Source organism: Nelumbo lutea, chromosome 8, assembly GCF_056320005.1.
Source record: "Nelumbo lutea isolate HS-2025 chromosome 8, American lotus-T2T, whole genome shotgun sequence".
NCBI classification, from domain to species: domain Eukaryota; kingdom Viridiplantae; phylum Streptophyta; class Magnoliopsida; order Proteales; family Nelumbonaceae; genus Nelumbo; species Nelumbo lutea.
Window position 1 is genome coordinate 7,713,350 of NC_142691.1, and position 22,060 is coordinate 7,735,409.

The 22,060-nt window shown below is 35.7% G+C and overlaps 2 protein-coding genes across 2 annotated transcripts; both read left to right on the top strand.

Annotated features, from left to right (window-relative positions):
• The first annotated feature begins 5,850 nt into the window (after window positions 1-5,850).
• On the top strand, window positions 5,851-13,376 carry LOC148842488 (early nodulin-93-like). Its single transcript, XM_088957128.1, has 4 exons — window positions 5,851-6,211; window positions 6,613-6,674; window positions 11,098-11,173; window positions 13,082-13,376. Exons 1-4 carry the CDS (start codon window positions 6,100-6,102, stop codon window positions 13,171-13,173), a joined length of 342 nt encoding a protein of 113 aa, XP_088813254.1. The 5' UTR covers window positions 5,851-6,099; the 3' UTR covers window positions 13,174-13,376.
• A 2,777-nt stretch (window positions 13,377-16,153) lies between these two features.
• On the top strand, window positions 16,154-21,750 carry MKK6 (MAP kinase kinase 6). Its single transcript, XM_088957129.1, has 8 exons — window positions 16,154-16,522; window positions 16,760-16,844; window positions 17,932-18,066; window positions 19,144-19,368; window positions 19,463-19,645; window positions 19,823-20,046; window positions 21,360-21,405; window positions 21,485-21,750. The coding sequence occupies exons 1-8, from the start codon at window positions 16,449-16,451 to the stop codon at window positions 21,575-21,577; spliced, it is 1,065 nt and encodes a 354-aa protein (XP_088813255.1). The 5' UTR covers window positions 16,154-16,448; the 3' UTR covers window positions 21,578-21,750.
• Window positions 21,751-22,060: the final 310 nt, after the last annotated feature.

Consider the following 22,060-nt stretch of genomic DNA (forward strand, 5'->3'; position numbering starts at 1 on the left):
TGCATCATCAACTGGCGTCGTCTGTGGGAACGCTTCAAAAAGCCTCCCTCCAAACTTCCATAACCCCTTTTCTTCAAAAAACCCAACACTCATGGCCTCTTCCAGCAACGTCGGACGTGGCACGGAGACAAACACCACCGGGGAACAACTTCAAGTCCCCGTGGTGTGCGTTGGACAGTTCACCATCCCCCTTTCGGTGAATGGGATCCCCAGCTTGAATGCGCCACAAGCATCCCCTTTCCTCCCCCTATTGAGACAACATTTACTGAACCGACTATCGTCCCCCTGGCAGCCAGCCAAAACCGGTTGGACGACCTGATGTAGTGCACGCGGGCAATGCAATCCCAAATGCAACAGTTCCAGCAGCACCAGCTTCACCAGCACCAAGTGCTACACAACATCTCCCAGTATCACTATCAACAACAGTTCCCCCAACTGCCATTGAACCAACCACTACTTCCACCTCGCCACCTCGCTCCGAGGCCGGTCAAGGCCTCCCCGCAGGATGGACGCCCCCACCAGGCTTGAACCCGACTCAATTAACAAACGAAATAGCTTGTATATCAGAATTGAAGCTTGGTTTTTACAAGCCAAATTCAAATAACTCGTAAAAAGCTCGGCTCATAACCACCCTTATTCACCTTTACTTAACGGAATTTCATTTATTACCAAAAAAATCAAAGTTAAGTTAAGTTTATACTTTTCAACCCCTGTCCTAATCCTAATTTCAACCCAACCCAACCACGGGATGGATTCAGGCTAACATATCCCAAGTTGCAGCTCTACGCAATGTTATTATCTAAACATAGTCTTTATTGGAAGTTTTTAAATTGTCAACATCCAACAGCTAATATAGGCTGTTGATCCAGAAGCCTAATTCGGTTTGACCCATCCCACAATCATCCTTCGGCTAATATTAGTTTCATCATACGGCATTGTATGGCAGAAACCCATGAGTAGTGAGTTTATCTGATTAAGGTTGTGTTCGAGTGCGTTGGGTGTGCTATTGAAATCAAGAAGAAACCCTATTGGTCTCTTCTCCTATAGTTCTATTCACCGTTTCTTTATATTTATTTAATTAGTTAATTTATTGTTTTCATTTTTTTTAAATTAGTTACCATTTTTATCTATTTTTAATAATTAAACTGATTTTTAATGCATTTCATTATTTCATTGTTATTTGATATCTATATTTGAAAATGTACATATTACTTATATTTTTATTATTTAATTAATTTTTATAATAAATTTATTTATTATTTAACGTTTTCATAATTTAGAAAATAGATGCCTTTGTTAACATTTTATAGGACTGAGATATATACTAAACTGAATAGTGGGGGAGGGATTGAAAAATAGCTCTGCAATATGTGATGATCATAAAAAAAAGATTCATTTATAGGATTAAACTATAAAATATTCATTTATCGGAGGTTAAACATTTAAATCACTATCGCTTTAGGCTCTGTTTGGAAGGAGTATAAATGCAAATATGTAGAGTGCAAAACCTTGAAATTTGTATTATTTTATATGTATTTATACTGTACATATTTGTATTTGTACTCTATCCAAGCTGAGCCTTACTACTTTTAAAGATAAAAAATGTAACAAACAAATTTTCATGCTTAATACTAGGGTGTGGGCAAGGATTGGTTCAAATCAGTTCTAAAACATAATCTAGAATTGACCCTGTTCTAGGTTTTTGGATTAGAACCAAGGTTCAAAGTTTCGATACCGGATGATACGCCAATAGGGCATATCAGCTTGTATTGGTACTCTTTTTTTTTTTTTTTTTTTTTTTTTTCAAATTTGGTTCGGAGGGGCCAGTTTAAGGCCAGTCTACCCCCTGAACTACTTGCCGACCCGAAACACTCTTGTAGGGGTGTATCGGGAAGTCTCCAATACAATACATATCAGTCGATACGGCCAGATACATATTGATACTTTGAACCTTGATTAGAACAACAACAACATCAACAACAACAATAATAATAATAATATAGTTCCAAACTTATATTATCATTATTGATTAAATTGAGTATTGTAATCTATAAGTTGTCATAATATATTGATATATAGTTCAAAACTTATAATTGTAATTTAAATATTGTAAATATTTCATTTTGTATCACTTAATATATACATTCAAATAATAAATTGAATAAAAATGACCAAACCATTTAAGTGACTCAATGGTCAAATGAGACCATGTTCTTTGTAACTATTAGTGCTTGGGTTCAAATATTCACACCATTAATGTATTTTGAAATTTATTTTAAGACAACTTTTGCTCCAAAGTTAATTCCACCAAGGCCAACCAACAAAAGCTTGTTCTTTGGATTAGTTAGGTATGGGTAAACCCCTAGACCCTAGAACTAGTTTGGGTAGGGGTTAGTTCCAAGAATTTAGAAATAGACCCTACATAGTAACTGACTGGGTAAGGTTAGTTCAATTTGGTTTCAAGTAAAACCTACCCATTTGGTCACCCATACCAGTTACTTGGAGCTATTCTCAAAATTTCTTAATTTTTCATTGATTAGAATTGAGATTTATTAAACAGACCACCTAATACATTGTACTCCAGTCAAAGATGCCATTGCAATACAGAGCTATTTACTTAAGCTTGCTTCTGAACCAAACATAGGCTAGTTCAGTTTTGGTTTGAGTAAGCTTCAATTATCTAATAATCATGGAGTAGGGGGCCCAAAAGTTAATAAACATGGATGGGGAGCTAAAATATAAGTGGGATATTAATGGGGAATGTGGGGATTTTAAGACATATGAGGGGTCCCCTCTAGCAACCCTGGCTCCACCCCTATTCACCAAGGTTGGGGAGTCTTACCCAATAAGAACAAGAGGAGAAAGAAGAAGGAAAAGAAGACCACCCCTAATCCAACAAATAAACGAATAGTAAAGCTCTTCAAATGTAACATAGAGCATGGAAGCCCAAATTTCATACCCAAAAAAGCTTTTTGCACATTTGACATTTATTTAGACATTAGAAATATCTCCCATACATATGTATTTAATTTAGAGGGAGATATTTTTTATGTGAATAAATGCTAGCGCTTTTAGAGTGCACAGAGTTTTTGTGGGCAGGAAGCATGCAGGATGTAAGTTCTAGTGGATCACCAAAAAATGAGTTGTGAAAGAGGAGCAATGCTAGTTTAACATGAATGAAGGCCATGAAAGTTCTTAATAAATCATAAAGTGACTAAAAATGGTATTATTATTGTTGTTGTTGGCTTTTTGCTTCATGAAACTACACAAATAGAGGTTAGCCCTATCTCCCATCCCCTTAACCCCAAATCAGGTTGCATCAATTAAAAATGGTTTTACCAATTGAACCATCATTAATTGATTAAAAATGGTCTGAAAGAAAATAAGAGAATGGGATCTGCCACAACAATAAATTTTACCAACATGCCCACACATTGCAAATATGATGGATCCCACCCTCATGGTGAGATGTGTGGACACAAACCATGTTAAAATATGTTGGGACAATTGTTTGTTATGAGCAGATCTGGCAAATAAGACATTGGATTTTACCAATGGATGATATTCAACATTTGTGATTTCAAAGCCCAAAGATATGAAGTCCCAAATTTTAAGCTTTGTGTGATTTTAGAGGCATAAAATTGTTTTGCTTTTCGCATATTATATTTTCCAAAACAACTCTTATCAATTCATATTTATCTTCCACAATCAAAACCCAAAAATAAGAGCTTACCTGCTTGCTCCCTCTAAAAAAAGCTTAATGCTAAAAAAGATGCAAACTTATTCAAACGGAGCCTAGTTTTTTATTAGGGAAAATTCTCGATCAGTATCATATACTTTGGCTCAAGTTACGATGTGGTTTCCAAACTTTAAAATGCGATAATTCAGTGCCCGAATTTTTGAAACGCAACAATGCCGTTAACCAACCACCATAAAGTGTCATATAAAAAGGCACAAATGTCTTTCAAGTGTCATATAATTTTCTTTATCAACCATCCACTAAAATCAGAAGAGACTGTCAAATTTTCATCCCTTTTAATTTTTCCCTCTAAGAGATAATCAACTGAATAGCAAACCGAACAAGAATAATGATTTGTTGAAAGAGAGGAGGGGGAGTATAGACTGAAACACCATAGTACTACACCGAGAAAATAACTCCCATTGTCGGAAAAATCAGAGATACAAAGAGAAGAAAACGATGTAGAGAGAAAGAGAGAAGTTAGGTGAGAAGGAGTGGGTGGTAAGGAGCTCCAGAGTTAAAGTTAATGGGAGTGGAAGAAGAGGCAGGTAATTGCGACGACAACAGCCACTATCATTTTCCTTGGTCTTCACTGCACACCCATCAGCTACCCTGACTTGGTGGCGTTGGTGGTAGTCTTGTTTTTGGTCCTGGTTACCAATTTTCCCAGCTCCGTAGCTTTACCTAAAGTTCACAGGTACTGGCACGTCGCATGCCTCCGCTTCGCTAACTCTCTATACTAATTATTTTACACTGTGGGAATGAAGAAATTTTCAATATCAACGCAAGTAGATGGGATTATGTAATTCCTATGTCCATAATGGGGATTTATTCGACACAGTTATCATTAGAATATAAAAAAAAGAAAACAAGATTTGGAACAATTCCAACCATGCAATGAGTGAGTTTATGACATAGAGTTGGGGCTTTATTTCATCTTCACGAGAAAGAAGATAAGAAATGTGTATTTTATTTTTAAAGATAATTTTGATATTTTAAAAAAATGCATATAAATAGGACCTATTTAATACATCTTTTTAAAAAGATCTTTGATATTGAGCTTTTAATATAAAATCTGAACAGTTTGGTAGTATCTGTATGCGTTTTTCTACGTGAGATTAAAACTCAAAAGACTTGAAAAACTTCATTTAGTGGCAGCCTAAAATCTAACTAAACAAAAATAGATAAAAAATCGATGTACCAGACCGCGCAGAAATACCCACCAAACGAGGCCACATAATTGACGATCCATTAAAGCATATACCAAACTGTCGTGTTTTGAAATTTCTGAGAGTAAATTATCGCGTTTTAAAATTCGTGACCAAATTGTCACTCGAACCAAAATGCAGAGTATTGATCGAAAATTTTCCATTTTTTTATTACCGCTTACGTCCATCATGACGTCACGGTAGAATAATAAAGAGAGTACCGGCTACCCGCTACCGCATTTTAGGCTTAAAGACAGCTCTTATCGTCGTGCTACGACTTGCGAGTTACGACCGCTTGGGAATTAGCCAGCTCGTCCAAATCCAAATGTACGTGGCAATCCGCGACGCGACGGACTTCTCGGCCCATCCATCCATCCATACGCACCTTTTTTTTTTTGACGCCTCGATAGTCCACAGTTCCATCCCTACGCACTTTGGACAATTTTTTTTTCTTAAAAAAAGAAAAATTTCGATTAATACATGTAATTTGGGTTTAAAGTCTTCAAACTTATAATTGATACTTGAATTTTTAAAATATATTAATTTAATATCTGTCATTAACTAATTGGTTAATTAATCATTAAGTAATATTTGAAAAGACCAAAATATATTTTGATTGTCATTTAATTTTTTTATATCAACCATTCATATATACATTAAAAATTACTATCTCAAATATTTGTCTTTTCTATTTAAAAAAATGGAGATTATGTTTTCGTGGACATTTGGATGATTCCAACTTTATTAAATAAAAGAAATAAAAATTTATAATTATTTATTTTTTATCAGCGTTTGAATAATTATAAAGAGAATTAGATGATATTTAAAAGATTTATATATCTTTTTAAATAATAATTAACGACTGATTAATAATAAATATTAAATTGTCATATCCATCATTTTAATGTACGGAGACCAAAATGACACTAGACCCAAATTACAGTATACTAATGTAGAATTTTCCCTAAAAAATGCTCTCGAGTCTCAAGGCGAGGTTTCCGCACGAGAAGAGAAAGCCGGCACGATTCTCTTCCTCAGATCTTCTTCTTCTTCTTCAAGTGGCAGGATCCTGAACCCCGATCTTATGACCTTTTGTTCTCATTTTCTTTTCCTCTGAACACTCTGGATAGAAGAAACAAAGCAAATATCAACATGGGGATCCCGGCAGATTTGAGAGATGCCTGGGTAAATAGAAGGAAATCAATTTTGATTGCTTCTCCTGCTGAAGAACAAAAAATACTCCGATCTAAACGTTGTACTGAAGGTCATTCAACATCTTATTTAAACCCAAAATTTCATTTTCTTTCATTTCCGTTTGTTTTTTTGGTCTTCTACTTTGATTTATATATATATATTTTTTGGCTTTATACATGATTAAGATTCGAATGCCTGTAATGAAGCTATAAAGTTCATCTTATTTCCTCTCTTAACTTCTTTCTTTTGAAATAAATCATTAATTGATTCTTTAGTCGAAAGTTTGGAATGCCTGTAAGGGATCCTCTTTCATTATTTCGTATTTATAAAAAAATTCCTTTTTAATCAGAATTATCAATAGATGCTAATCTTTCCCTTTCATTATCAATAGATTCTAATCTCTTAACTTCTTCTTCCATTTTCCACGATATTTTTATAACTTCCTGTTGGTTGTGCTCATCTGAACTACAGAAGGGGTTCGTGCCGGAGCCAAGGCAGCAGCAGTTGCATGTGTCGTCAGTGCGGTGCCAACGGTATTGCTGTCTTCCTTTTTCTTCTTTCATCTTCTATGCTGGAAATGTTCTTGGATTTTTGGTCATAGGTGTTTTTAGCTTAATATTTTATGTTTGGAGATCATGAATCCATCTACATTTATACGAAATGTTATGTGTTGTTCATTCCTGCCAAAGGGGTTGGAACTTTTATTCAATTCTGGTTGCACCTTAACCATGATTCTTCGAGACCAGCCTAAGTAACTAATACATGGATTCCATTTACAATGGCTTCCACATTTTGCTTCACATGAAGCCACCTTTTTCAGCATATATATACTTTAATGTATAAAGGTGGTGCATTCAATATTGAAGGATCTAAATTATTGAATAATCTCACTGTTTCACAGTTCACATTGTACATTCTGTAATTCATGGTCCTGTTGATGGAAGCAATGCATTTTTTGTTACTTTAAATGACGTAGAACAATCATAGATGAGTTTTGGATCAGCAAGAAAGGCACAATGCAAAAGAAGAAGGTTAGATCCCAAGTGATCCTTAATCAAATTTTGACAAAGGATTTTGATTTAATGTGGACTCTTTTCATATTTTGTAGTAAACTTCTTGTTCAGGAATTTAAGGATATTATTGAGGTAGAATAAGAATAAGTGGGGCTGAGGCTTATATTTCAAGGAATGCTATTTGAGTTATAAATAATTATTGCTCATATTATGTTATTAAAATTTAGCTCCATTTATCTTATTCTCAAGTTTATTTCTTTTGGTTCAACTATACTATGTTGTTTATAAATTTGTACTCCTGCAAATAAAGCATAGGTTTTGATGGTACGAGGTCCTCTGTAAGGAAAATAATCATGACATGATATACAAGCTTATACAAATGCCATGTTTGTCGGGTTATTAAAGAGTTTGTTCTGTTTATCTTGGGCATGACTAAGTTTGTTTTCTCTTGTGGTCCTATCATTATACATTTATCATAGCCTCCTCCAAAATAAATAAATAAATAAAACTAGTTGATTGGAATATCTTGTTTTTGTACTCCTACGATATGGTTTTTTTGTGGTGCTCAATGGCCTCTATCTCTATGAGGAAAACAATTGATAAAAGAGATGCTAACTATTGCTCAGTTGACCAAGTCTCCAGATTGTAACCATTTCTGTAATAGCACCCTTTATTGTTGTAAAGGCTTATACTAAACCATTTCATGATCCAAGGTTTTTGTCAAAACATAGATTGTGAAGTTACAGTTGCAAATTTACCAGCACCACATTCTCTGATCAGGCAAGTGGAGTTTGGGCTTAATTTTGGAACTCTTGGACCATCTTCATTTTCATATTCAGCTAAACAAACGTGAGCTGATGTTGAGAGGGCTGGGCTTGGCCTATTCTCAACTCTTTTAAGTATTTCTTATGGAGGTACTAATGACCACAGCTCTCGTTGTCATGGTGCTATACTAGCTGGTAATGCAAATAACCTTGGTGGTAGATTGGTCCAGATTTATATGCACATGCACCCATTATTTTTTACTGTTTTTGTTGTTATGTTCTTAGTGAAATTCAAATTACTTATTTTGAATCTGTCTAATGTTTTACTGGGTAAGTAGAGGATGATATGTGGGAGTTTGCAGCTTCTTGTAATTACTGTTGTTCACTGGATAGACGTGGTCAATTAGGGGGAGTTGGGCCATGTCAAGGGACAATAGCCAATGTTCCAATTTGTTAGGAAATCCCTGAAAGATTCTTAAGTAAAGTTGAATTGGAGAAGTGTAGGTGTTAACATCCTAAACACTAGGCAAAGTTAATTAGAGTATCTATTCTTATTTGTTATAGAACAAAGAGATATTGACAAAAAAATACTAAAATCGAATCCTATATAGTATTTCTTCCTTATGGAAGGCAAGATGTCTGGTTTTGATTGGAATTTTTCTTGGAATTTACAATTTCAAGGTCATAAAGCACGGTTCAGAACACAAGAGGCATAGACCTCCTCGGGGGGGAGTAATACAAGCTAAAATTGGTCCTTTCTTTTTTCCATATGAGGCATTCATGAAGTGTATGCCTCCTGTAAAAAGCATCTGAGAGGCATTAATGCGTCTCGCCTAGAGGCGTGCCTCCATGCATACACCTTCCACACCATTTAAAACATTGGGTATTAGAACCACCTTTTTGGGGTGTTGGTGTGCCACATCATATGATCAAGGCAAGGTTCAAAGTATCAATACATATGCCCCGTATCGGGTGTATTGCATTGTACCTTTTGGGGTCTGAAACACCTGTTTACAGGTTTTTTGTGAACCCCTTTTTTACAAAAAATGTATATAAATACCAAATTTTGAAAAAAAAAACTAAATAAACATTAAAAGTGCATGGTTTAATTTACTGATACACCTCTGCCAATACACAGAGGTGTATTGATATTTGAACCTTGGATCAAGGTTCTTGAAGTGGTGGGTGTCCAAGGTGATGGGACTAATTGGCTTGATATCTTTGATGGTTGCATGCCTCTGGGAAATATATTTAAATTGTTTGCTTGGTCAGCACTTCTGTTTCAGGACAAGGGAGGTGGTTGCTGTGGATGTAAACTAAACTTTGTTAGTGGAAACTGATACTCACTCTGTCTGTGTTGTTTTGATGCTGTTGTGTTTTGAGATGGTTGGTCTTTGGATTTATTCTTCTTTGGTCAGCCTCTGGTTTCTCTCATTAGGGTATGTGCGGATCTTATATTTTGTCAGAGGTTTCTTTTATCCCATTCCTTTTGGCTGCTTGTGGTTGGCTCCTCATGGAATTAGATAGTTAGTTATCTGGTTACATATTAAAGATGTTGGGTGCTGGTGTATGTGGGATATATTGGCATTGTTCTAAGTTTTGTGCTCTCTCATGCTTTTATTTTAGGGTAAGAGACTTAAACATGCCCTGAATTTTTGGAAAATGACTTAAACATACGTTGACTTTTCAGATTGGACTTAAATATACCTTTTTGCCGGTATGTTAAATAGATACAACAAGAAGACTTTTTTTTCCCTCAATTATTATATGAAATCGAAAGGTGTTCTGCATTTGTCTTTAAGCTCATGAGAGAATGATATGGAAGAAAAAAACTAGGAACTCAGAGGGATAAGATTAAAATTTTCATTTGGTATTACAGTTGGCATTGAAGTACAAAGTGTAACAAATCCTTCTTTCTAAATTCCAGAGAGAAGTAATTTTGGTGTAATTAACTCCCCCGGAAAAGAAACCCAGTTTTTATTCCTATGGTGGTGGAAGGTTGATGCCTTCTAATCTGAATAGCTCATCTATCAAAATTCTGAAGGCGTCTGAATCATACAAGTATACATCATTGATTTTTCAACCTAATAAGTCAATATGAAACAAAGATACTGATATCTTGGCAGCATTCCGAGTAACTCCTCAACCTGGAGTTCCACCTGAGGAAGCAGGGGCCGTGGTAGCTGCCAAGGTTTTTTTCTTCAAGTGCGGAAACCCCAGGACCAGAAGTAGTAGGATTCATTCTCATAATATAATAAAAATAAAATATGTCGAAATTTTTTGCAAAAACTACTGAAAAGCCTTCAAATTTCTGCTTCCAAACCAATAAAACAATGGATGGATGATGTTTTGCCTCAGGCAAAATTTCAAAGTAGCAGCAATTAAAATCAGTGGGTCCAGCATCCATCCTCACAAGAAACAAGGCCTTTTTTTCCATGATGTCAGATCAAAATCTAAACAAACAATAATTTCATATGGAATATGTTTAGTCGATCGTGATCCATTGCAAGATAGTTCTATTCAATTCAATAGGCACCACCAACAGCATCTGCAAGAATGGTAGCTGTGGAAACATAGTATTACCAGCGTTGGGGCATCTTGGCGTTGTCTCCAGTCAATGTATACATGATCCACTTCAATTCAAGAATTAGAAGGACAAAATAGGTTTTTTCAAAATTTAAATGGGTGAGTTGGCGTTAGATACAAATGTAATGCAACTTTTACTGATAGAGGGTATATTTAAGTCTATTTGAAAAACACAGGGTATGTTTAACTCTTTTACCCTTTATTTAACCTGCTACTGGTCTTCGTACAGAGTGAGTCTTTTAGTTTGTTGGGTTGCTGGTAATGTTGATTGTATTTTTGGTTGGCTTGGGGAGCGTGCATATGTTCAAGTCAAGATAGCATATGTACACATTTCTATACATACTCTGAATTTTGTGTCATTGCTTAAGATGAATATAGTAGCAGACATTTATCACAATCCAATCACAATGGATTGCTGGGTGTATGGTTAAAGATTCTGCAAAGCCACTCAAAGAAAATTGCTTTTGAATCACTTGGTTCCTTTTAGATATGCTAATTACCTTTTTTTTAATGTCTTTAGTAAGGAATTTTCTCATTACAGATTCTCTTACTTCCTCATTTGTATGTTTATAATTTTTTTTTTTTTTTTTCAGTTGGTTGCGGTTCGTGTAATCCCTTGGGCAAAGGCAAACCTCAATTATACTGCTCAAACACTTATTATATCTGCAGGTACTGTCATGGCTCAATTTGTATGTATTGAGTTTACACTTTACACTACTTTTCCATTATCTAATAAATTGTTTTTTAGATATTATGGGTATTCAATGTTCTTTCATCATAATACTTATAAAAAAAGGTGCTTTCATTACAATTCCAGACGCATGAACGAGACATAACTTGATTGTTGTCTGAGTCATGCATAGATGACTAAGAAGTTTACTTCGTTAATTTTGTCTGTTCTATAAATTCAGAAACTAAGATGATTATGTAGGTTGTTCTTGGACAGGAGGTTTAGAGCTAATTGGTCTCTATCCCTTTTGTACTTTGAAACCAATTCATCAGATGATCAGAGGTACAAGTAATTCAAGTTACCATACAATAGAAAGTATCATGTATTCTAGTCATTTTTTTTTCTTTAGATTTACACCAGGTGGGTAGCCTGTTCCCCAACCTGGGTGAAGGCAGGTATTGATCCCAAGTCTCTGTTACAACCAGCTAGAAACCTTACCAATTGAGCCATTTGGCACCTTCATATTCTAGTTGTTTAAATTCCTTGAAAGACTACCTCGTTTTCAAATTCTAGTCCTCTTTATTTCTTTTAACCAACAAAGCATTATTAGTTGAGGCAGTTCACTTATCTAAAGTGTTTAAGCATACGCCTCTTTATCATGCATTTAGAAACAAAACATATTGTAGACTCCTTTTCTTTTTTCTGTGTGGGGAGTGTGTAGAGCCTTTTTGTGTTTAGTACTTCATTTAAAGAGCTAGAGCCTAGAGGTGACTTTTATTAATCTTTCTTAACCCTAATTGGATTTAAGAGGCTAATTGATTACCGAGTTTGCTTATATTGATACTTTTATCATTACAAGGTGGTAGTTGAGAAGTCCATGTAGAGCCTATTTGGATGTGAGACACTTCCATGTAAGTATTGTTTTCAATACGAAGGATATTTTGTGATTAGAGAGTTTCCAGGTACTCGAGCACCCTTCATTATCCTATGTGTAGGGACCAAATACTCTCGAGAGCATGCATGTTGGATCCCGACTGATTATGCAGATGCTTCTTGTGGAGACCCAAATATGTAATTTGCATGTATTCATTATCTTTCTCTTTGTCATTTTGATTATCATGCCATGATTATAAACTAGGAAGTGCTTTTCTGGAAGTCACTTTCTTGGTGTTATATTATATGTGGTTTAGGAAGAAATTGTCACCTGATGCTCGTGAGTGTGTGGCATTAGTTTTTAGCACTCAAAAGTTTTTGTTTGTTTTCTTTATTATTATTATTATTATTATTATTATTATTATTATTATTATTATTATCATCACTATCATTCAAAACTTGGAGGTACACTAGACCAACCTAAGTGCCCAACCTGGATAGGGGCCAATCTCCCACCCTTCAAAACTAAATGTCCTTTGACTTTAGAAAGAAAAGGTATTAATTGAAAATGGTAAGCTGAACTTACCCTGGTGCTTTCTCTGTTGATGATTTTTTTTGGTCTTTTTGGATCAGTAAAGTACACATCATGGCTTGCACGTAATATGCTCAAAATAACTTCTTACTTCTGTTGCAATTTTTCTTTGTTCATATTTGTTATGGCAAGATGCTGTTGATGCAAAATTCCCTGTTTATGAATGCACACTTTTTTAATTACATTAAATTATAGCAGTCAGCCTACATGTTGGACTTGTTTGGAGGTAATGTTAATAATTGTTTGTATTCGTTCTTGGATACCTTGGCATCTTTGTCTCTTGCCCTTTTTGTCTGAATAAAGTTTACCATCAACCATTGGGATTTGGGAGTTCAAAACTGTCCCCCCTCCTTGTCTGAACAAAGTTTGTAGTATTAACCATTGATGGTCAAAAATCTCATTTTCAATATGAATACCTAACTTTTTGGCCATTTGTAAACAGCTTCAATTGCCGCCTACTTCATTACTGCTGATAAAACCATTTTGGAGTGTGCAAGGAGAAATAGCGTTGCAGAGTTGGAGAAAACAGCTTAACAGGTTGGAATGGATGTAACAATGTTCCTGGATCACAATGAACAGATCTGACTAATGTTTTCTTTTGGTTCTGAAAATGGAAAATGCTTATCTAAGTCATCCGTTCTACTCCCATCTTAATGTATTTATTTTCAGTTTTCTGTGTAACAAACAGGAATTGTTGTTGTGCTTTACTTTTTTTTTAACATCACTTCTTTGGTTCAGACTCTCTCTCTCTCTCTCACACACATACATGTTTGGCTAAGCTTGCAAGTCTGCAGCCTTTGAGAGTCGTAGCATCTCCATTGGAGTTTGACCTTGTTTCCTTTGGTCCTCCACCTATTGAAAGCATAAGGGGTTACCGATAATATATATTGCTAAAACTGGGTTTTTGACCTCTGACCTGTCTCATTGGAGGTCACTCAGGATATAGATGTGCACCTACAGAAAATTGGACAAAAGGCTCAAGGCCAAGGGAAGCTGAATTCGGAGGGTCGGTTTAGTTTACAGTCAGAATTGGAATGGCCTATTCCCTCCGTTTATTTGTTGAATTGGAATTAGATTTCATAAGGTATGCATATTCCTAAGAATGATTGGTATTGGGTAAAGAAAAATAAGGTTTGGGGAGGCCGGAATGGGCTATTCCCTCAAATGCGAAAATGTTACTCTGCTGGAAATGGGAATGGGAAATCCTATTCCGCCCAGTCAAACAGTTTGGCTTATTCTTATTCTGATTTAGATTCCGATTCCAAACACCTGTTCCCGTGAAGTAAATAGATCTTAAGGTCTTGTTCATTTTTGGTAAGTTATTTACCCGGGTAAATGTAGTTATCTGTGTAAATTTTTTTTTTGGGAAACACTTACCTGGATAAATGCATTTATTCATGTTCTTTTATTTTTCATGTAAATAAGGCAATGGCCATTTTAACCATAAAAATCCATTATTAAAAAGGACATTTTTGTTTCATTTAAGTGTTGGCAATTTTTCTCTTAGGTTGGAAAGTTATTTACCCATTTAGTTGCTAGTAGATGAGTATATCCGGGTTATCTAGGAAAATAAACTTTCCCTTATCCTTACATAAATCTGAAAAAATAACAATGAGATTTAGACCAATGTGATTGTCTCAACTCTTTAACATGTCATAATATATTTTATATTTCCTTGCAGTATGATTAATTAGGAAAATTTTAAAGACTAGGGTTCTGTTCACAATCACATGGTTTGAGAGATTTAGACCAATAACCCATTGTTTACTAGAATTCCTCTTATTTTGTATAAGAAGGGCAAGGTTCGCTATGTCGGTGGTTTTTTTTTATGTTTTATTTTTTTTTTTTGAAATCAGTTCAGAAGGGTTGGTTTAAGGTCTGGATACCCTTTGAATTAGTGGCTGACCCAATACAATCCCTTTAGGGGCATATCAGGAAGCCATCAACATGATACGTATCGGTTAATATATATTGATACTTTGAATCTTTTCAAAATATTGATACACCCAATACATCGGTAGGGGTGTATTGGGCAAATCGGTATTGCATTTATATATATATATATATATATATATTGCAACCAGTTCAAGGGGGGCGGTTTAGGTCTCCTCCACTCCCTGAATCGGTCAAACCGTCGATACACCCATTGTAGGGGAGTATCAAAAGGGTCCCGGAATGATATGTATCAGTTGATATGTATCGATACTTTGAACCTTAACCTTGAATTAGGGTGTTTGGAACTGTGGGTTTTTATTAAATAAATGCTGCCACATAGGCGCCACTTCAACATTTCCCCCATTATGTGAATTTGTATGCATAGGGTTTTGCAAAAGTCAATGTTCAAAGTATTGACACGTATCAACTTGTATTAGCTTATACGTATCATTTCGTGACCCCTCTGATATGCCCCTATAGTTGGTGTATTAGGGGTCTGACCAGTTTAGGGGGTGGATGAGACCTAAACCGGTTTCAGGAAAAAAAAAACATAGTATTGATTCGCCTCTACCGATATATTAAGCATATCAATATTTTGAACATTGGCAAAAGTAGATTTCAGTTTACGTGCACACCTACCATTGGGGGAAGCTTCATTTTAGCGCTTCTCCCAACATGTAGACATTTATTCACCTAATGTCTCTTAAGTGTCAACAAACGGGTTAATTATTGTTTTTTTTTATTTTACAAATAAATCAAGTACAAAACGTTTAATCAATAAACATCCACAATTTTAAACATATATAATATAATTATGGAATCGCTCTGCATTAAAGCTTGCAAATCGAGACACAAAGAAAGAGTTAAGGTACAAACAGAAAAGTGAGAACCACCCAGCATCCCTTGGCTACAAATACATTTTCGCCTGAGTAGTCGGCAGTTTGGTGGGAAGGCATCCTCTATCTCTATATACGATTATGATTTCTTAGCAATTAGCATAGCCATGGAAATTGAGTTGTCACCAAGTTTGGAATTAGCACAAACTGAGCCTAATCAAATTTTCTGTTGCTTGAGCCTTGAATGACTGTTGACAGTATAATTGTGATTTTTGAGAGATACCCCATCAGGGTTTGCATCTTATTGACAATACCCCATTGAAATTCATGGCCAAGTCGGGTTCGTATTTTTCAATCCCAACCATAACGCGGTAATTGCCTAACCTACTCAACCCATTTGACCTTTTTTTTCGTGTTGTAACTCGCCCCAAGTTGAAGTTGTATCCCTAGTCTGGTGAAAATTTGAAAATTGATTACTCCTCACGGATTCATACAAAATACAAACTCAGCTCTGGGCGGGTGGTTTAGGAATCTGGATGGTTGGGTTGGGCAGCTCAACAGTCGAGGTTTCACTGCTGACGTGGTTATATTGAATGACTAATTGCTTTGTTTTTCAGTGAATGAGTAATTTATACCTAAAGTAATTAAACTTTTTTATGGGCAAATAAGTAATTAACGAGGTTGTGACTTGTTTAACCAAAAAAAAGGGTTATGAGTTGTGAGGTCCTCTGTCTGTCCTCACCGTCACCGCAGAAGTGTAAAGATTGTTAAATCCGAAAAAGAAAAAAAGCAAGAGTAACGGTCTCGTAAATTAAACCAGAAAAGAAAAAAAAAAGGATAAAGAAATTGGAAGACAGAAATGTTTCCGCGGCCTGTCTACATTTGAATTCTAGTGCTTTCACGAGTCATCATCACTCATCAGTCATCTCTCTGGGACTCTTGTCTCTGCGTGTATTTGTGTGTGCTTACCCGCCACTATAAGGAGTTGAAGCCCTAGTGGAGAAATCATAATCCCTAGGGAAGCCTAATCTAGAGATCATGAAGGGCACCAAGCCACTGAAGCAGCTCAAGCTCTCGGTTCCTGCTGAAAAAACTCCTATCACCGACTTCCTGTAAGTAACTGTGTTCATTGCTCTCACTTTACGTCTTTCTTGTAACCCTCCGTCCTGTCTCTTGCTCTGCTTCAATCACATTGCGTGCTTATTTGATCAAACTGAACAGATCGGTTGTTCTTCATTATTCTTGAAGAGCTTGATCAAGAATCTATAAAGGATGCCTTTCAGTGCTCGCTCGAGAATTTCCTTGCTTTTATTTTGAATTTATGATAATTAAAGTCATTACTTTTTTAGGACTGCAAGCGGCACGTTTCAGGACGGCGATCTGCTTTTGAATCAGAAAGGTCTGCGGCTGATCTCCGAAGAAAAGGAAACTCGTGTAAGTTTATTCTGATTCGTATTCCATACATCATATGATTGTTTTTACTTGTTGCCATTTGCATTTACAGGTTGCCATCTATTGATTTTGCTACTTCTTGAAAAGATGAAATATGTATTATGGAATCTTTGTCATTTATTCCATTTCTTCATACCGTTTCATCTCTATTAATGCATGCAATTCATTTTTATCTAGTTAAGATTGACAAAATTTGGAGAAGATCTGCAAATATTAGAAGTGTTTAGTGGAAGTGAAATAACTTTGTCGGTAGTATTTTTCATGGTGAATTTGAAAAAATAAAAAATAGATCGCGTCTGCCAATATCTGTATCATGTGCCTTGCAAGTGGTGGAAACAGTAATGTGATATTCGGATCAGATAATCAAATCATCAGTGAACCAGTGAGGTTTCAATGCCCCAATTTTTTCACAAATTTCACAGGTTGAATGATTGAATGTCCAGTTAAACCTGTAAAACTGTAATCCAGTAAGCTTTTAAATTTTATGTCTGGTTTAGTTCTAACTTCTAATAACATTTTTTAGTCAGCTTAAATTTATATTGGAACTACCCTATGTTCCAACCGAACTTGTTAATACCTCTCATATCCTTTTGAAATTAATGATTATTTAATTTGATTTTTCTTTGTTCAACATTGCTTGTGTGTTTTCCTTTTTAATCCCCCTGTTTATGTACCAACCTGTCTTGCACTTGCTGGCCTTTCTAGTATATTTGAAATTGACGAAACTGTCTTTATGTACAGATATCAATGTTCTTGTCAGTTGTTCTTTTTTCCCTTTCTGTCTCTCTTTATTATTTTTTTTTGGTAAACATGTGGTTGTCAAGTTAATATGGTATCATTGAAATTCTTTAACTTTAAATCTGAACCTTCTCATTTTCTCTTATCACTTGGTGAATAGAAACTATTTTCTCCAATAGTCACTTGCCATTGGAATAAGTAACTTGCAAACAAAGAAGGTGACTTGGGCATTTGGCATGACATAGAAAATATTATTCTGTCATTTTTCTTTATAGTTCTTTATGTTTATCTTATTTTCTCATGAGATGTTTCGTTACTTTCTTGTTGACAGTCCTCTGATGCCAAAGAACTTGATTTCCAAATCTCATTGGAAGACCTTGAGACTATCAAAGTCATAGGAAAAGGAAGTGGTGGTGTTGTTCAACTTGTTCGCCATAAATGGGTTGGAAGATTATTTGCCTTAAAGGTCATTATATTGAAATCTCTAACTTTCTTTTCCAATTGCTATTTGATTTTGTGAACTGATTTTGAGGGATTTATCATTTTTATCACTTAAACTTTTACTAAATTTTGTATCATGTGGGCTTTGGAATAAATGAGAAGATATGATTTATGAAGTAGACCTTTAAGTTAAACGCTTGTATATTGTTAGCAGATGCACACACAATCAGCTGTGGGTTGACAAATCTTAAACGTGAAACATCATGGTTTCATTCTTTTTGTCTTTGTTCTTTGTTTTATTTTATTTTATTCACTATTGTGGGGGGCTTCCATGCACTCAGCACCATTTTGGCCAAGAAGTAAATTAAGGATACATATTAATGGATTAAACATTTCTTTGTCTCTGTTCTCATTGTGCTTATGCTGGAGAAAGATCAATGTAAATGAATAAGATATTTTAGTGGAATAATTAAAGTTCTAAGATATTTTTGGGTCTCTTTTTGGGATTAGGGTTGGGAGTGGGGAATTCCCTGCAGAACACCCACAAATGACTCTTAGGATTAAATTGCCCTAGTAAGGATATGGTATTAATCAATATATGGATTTCCCTTTTGAGTTGTTCTTCACTTCTTATTTTGTTAATTACATTGACCTTATAAATCTCTCTAAGTGAATCAGTTTAGTCAAGAACTCAAGATAGATGGACAATTGGTTGGTGCCTGGGTGATGACCATTCAACCAAAACCAGAGTGCTAATTTAAAGATAATGATGCACACACACACACACAATTAAAGGCCTGGAGTATGCCATAAAGCATATGATATAGATACAAAATATTACTAAAATAAAAACATCTATTGATGTTTTGAAAATTTGAAAGCCTAAGACTCCTAATTCTTTGACTAGTTTGATGAGTATCTGACACTTCGAGTAAATTAGGGGGAAGGGGAACCTTTTTTTTCTATTTGTTTTTTTAATACCTTCTTATTGCTAATAATTTCCCCACCCTTTTGATATGCTCAACTATGTAGAAGAGCTCTGCTGAATCTATGCTCCAGTAAAGGGGCATCTTTCAAATTAATAGGTCAATGTTTTTTGCAGGTCATCCAGATGAATATTCAAGAGGATGCCCGCAAACAAATTGTACAGGAGCTGAAAATAAACCAGGCATTGCAGTGCCCACATATAGTAGTTTGCCACCATTCTTTCTACCACAACGGGGTTATTTCACTTGTCTTAGAATACATGGACCGTGGATCACTAGCAGATGTTATTAAGCAAGTGAAAACGATTCTTGAGCCATATCTTGCTGTCGTTTGTAAGCAGGTCATTGTATTATTAAAGGATTTGCACATTTTATCATGAGACTGGATTTTCTGCAACAATGAGTGGTCTAATGTCTTTTATTTTCATATTTCAGGTTCTTCAAGGCCTTGTATATTTGCACAATGAGAGGCATGTAATTCATAGGGACATAAAGCCATCCAACTTGTTGGTAAACCACAAAGGGGAAGTGAAGATAACAGATTTTGGGGTGAGTGTCATGCTTGCAAGCTCCATTGGTCAGCGGGATACATTTGTTGGAACCTACAACTATATGTCGGTAAGTTGAACTGTTATTCTGCAGTTTTCACACTTACTCTTTGGAGTAACTGGCTTAACTTCTGTTATCTATATTTTTTTTGTCCTGTCATCATTGAACAATTAGGGAAGACAAATTCCATGTGATTTTGCATAAGTTGAAGCATTAAGACTAAAGCATTTCTATTTTGTCCTTCAGCCTGAACGTATAACTGGAAGTACTTATGACTATAGTAGCGATATTTGGAGTTTGGGCATGGTTGTACTTGAGTGTGCGATAGGACGCTTTCCTTACAAACAATCTGAAGAACAGCAGGGTTGGCCAAACTTTTATGAGCTTCTGGAGACTATCGTTGTAAAACCACCACCTTCAGCTCCACCAGATCAATTTTCCCCAGAGTTCTGTTCATTTATATCAGCCTGGTATGGATCCTTTGTCTTATGTAGCAACTAGAATGGTTCGCCTCATAGATATTTGGATTATTTTATCTTGTCCATCTCTGGAGTTTTAAAGTCAATTTTTTTTTTTTTTTGTGCCCGCATGTTTAAGGTGGTCATTTATGTTGCTACTTTATGTTCGTTAGCATATCTGTCTGTTTCTATCAAATCCTGCCTCAGTTACTTTTGTTTACTGTCAAGTTACATTATCATTGTATTATCCCAGTATCAATAATTTTTATCAGTAATTAGTGTAAATCCTTTGTTCATGACATGAAAAATCAAAGCAGAGAATACGAGAACTTTCCTGCTCAGAAATGAAAGAGGAAGACCATATGACAAAAAAGGAGGAACATGTGAAACTAAAGAAGCCAACCTTCAGTCCCTGTCAACCTTTAGTCCTTCTAGGCCAAGAGAGAAGCCAATATGCAGGCCCTGAAGAAGTGATATGATCTTGGCCTTTATGGCAGTAGCCTCCCCGGAAGGATCCAAATAAGCAGCAATCGCTTCCCCTGAATGGCTCCTAAAAGCACCTCCAATAAATCCTGTGTTTCCAGTGGAGAATTCATTAATAAATTGAGTCTACCCTTTTGGGGGCTGTTCTAGTTGCTATCCTCTCAAGATGAAATTTACTCCTCCGAACTCCTATCACAATACTAGAATGTAGATAGTTTAATGTTTAAATATAGGCTATTATATCTCCCCCTTTACCCTGAGAGCATGTTTAAATATAGGCTATCATCATCATCATCATCCACGCCTTATCCCAACTATATGGAGTTGACCACATGAATCTTGTTTTGCCAATCCGTTCTATAGCCATATCCACTGTTAAATTATTAGTGCTTAGATAATTTCGTACTACTACTACCCATGTCCTTTTTGCAACACTAGAATTCCGCTGCATGAAAGCCCCCTCCCAAATGGGTATTAACATTTCTGCAACTGATCTACTTGGAAACAAACGAAGCATTGAAGCAATGAGATTTTAAGTTTGTTTCATGCCAGACTTTATGGCATTATCATGGATGTTGACAATCTCCATTGAGATACTGCTCTCCATTATGGTTCTTTGATAAAGCCATTATCTAATGTTGGTCCCTGCTATCTGGGGTCCTGGGAGGGTGGAGAGGATACATACCTGACCTTTGGCATTTTTTTAGCATAAAGGGGCTGCTCTTAGACTCAAACCCATTTTCTCATGCTTGTCAGCCTGAGATTTTACAATGGCCCTTAGAATATCCTATGATGGGATTGTGTTTTGGTTGACTAATTTGAGTTGTTGAATGTATTTGCAGCATACAAAAGGACCCTAGAGACAGAATGTCATCCTTGGATCTTCTGGTTGGTGTTTATCTCTATTTGTTTGGCATTCTTAACGTTTTAAATTCTGCTCAACTGCTGAATTTGCTTGTGCTTGCAGAATCATCCGTTCATCAAAAAGTTTGAGAATAAAGATATACATCTCGCCATTCTAGTGGATAGCTTGGAAGCGCCAGTAAATTTCCCTAGGTAGTTCATGGTCTTGTAATGAACAATTTTGATGAGACATTGTAGAAAAGCTCATTTTGTTGTAGCAAAATTTTCATTTTAATACATAGATAAATGTGAGATGTTAACAGTGCTGACTTGAGCATACATGTAGTAGATATTTCAATGCATTGGATCAGAAAACATGCAACCGAAAAACAGTTCATGTCTGAAGTAGCTTTGAAGCAGCATTAACCCAATACAAGCAATTACGCTGTTATTGGATGTTTCTTCATTATGACAATTGCAATCCTGGAGGCCCTGTTCAGTAGGGTTTAAGGCTTTAAGCCATTAAAGGGAGCTTCAAGACAGCCATATAGGCGGTTGAAAATAATTATCAAATCTCAATACCAAATACCAGTATTGTAAGTCTTGCCAAGCCGGAGAATCATATGCATCAACCTTCACATTTTCAGTAGTCCCTTTTGCTATTTTACCCATCTTTCCTATTTGTTACTTCATCCATGAG

Excerpts from the sequence above, each read along its gene's own strand:
- LOC148842488 (XM_088957128.1), top strand. The coding sequence starts at position 6,100 with ATGGGGATCCCGGCAGATTTGAGAGATGCCTGGGTAAATAGAAGGAAA. Across the intron at positions 6,212-6,612 it reads ATCTAAACGTTGTACTGAAG|AAGGGGTTCGTGCCGGAGCC; the intron begins GTCATTCAACAT and ends TCTGAACTACAG. Across the intron at positions 11,174-13,081 it reads AACACTTATTATATCTGCAG|CTTCAATTGCCGCCTACTTC; the intron begins GTACTGTCATGG and ends ATTTGTAAACAG.
- MKK6 (XM_088957129.1), top strand. The coding sequence starts at position 16,449 with ATGAAGGGCACCAAGCCACTGAAGCAGCTCAAGCTCTCGGTTCCTGCT. Across the intron at positions 16,845-17,931 it reads CCGAAGAAAAGGAAACTCGT|TCCTCTGATGCCAAAGAACT; the intron begins GTAAGTTTATTC and ends TCTTGTTGACAG. Across the intron at positions 19,646-19,822 it reads GAACCTACAACTATATGTCG|CCTGAACGTATAACTGGAAG; the intron begins GTAAGTTGAACT and ends TTTGTCCTTCAG.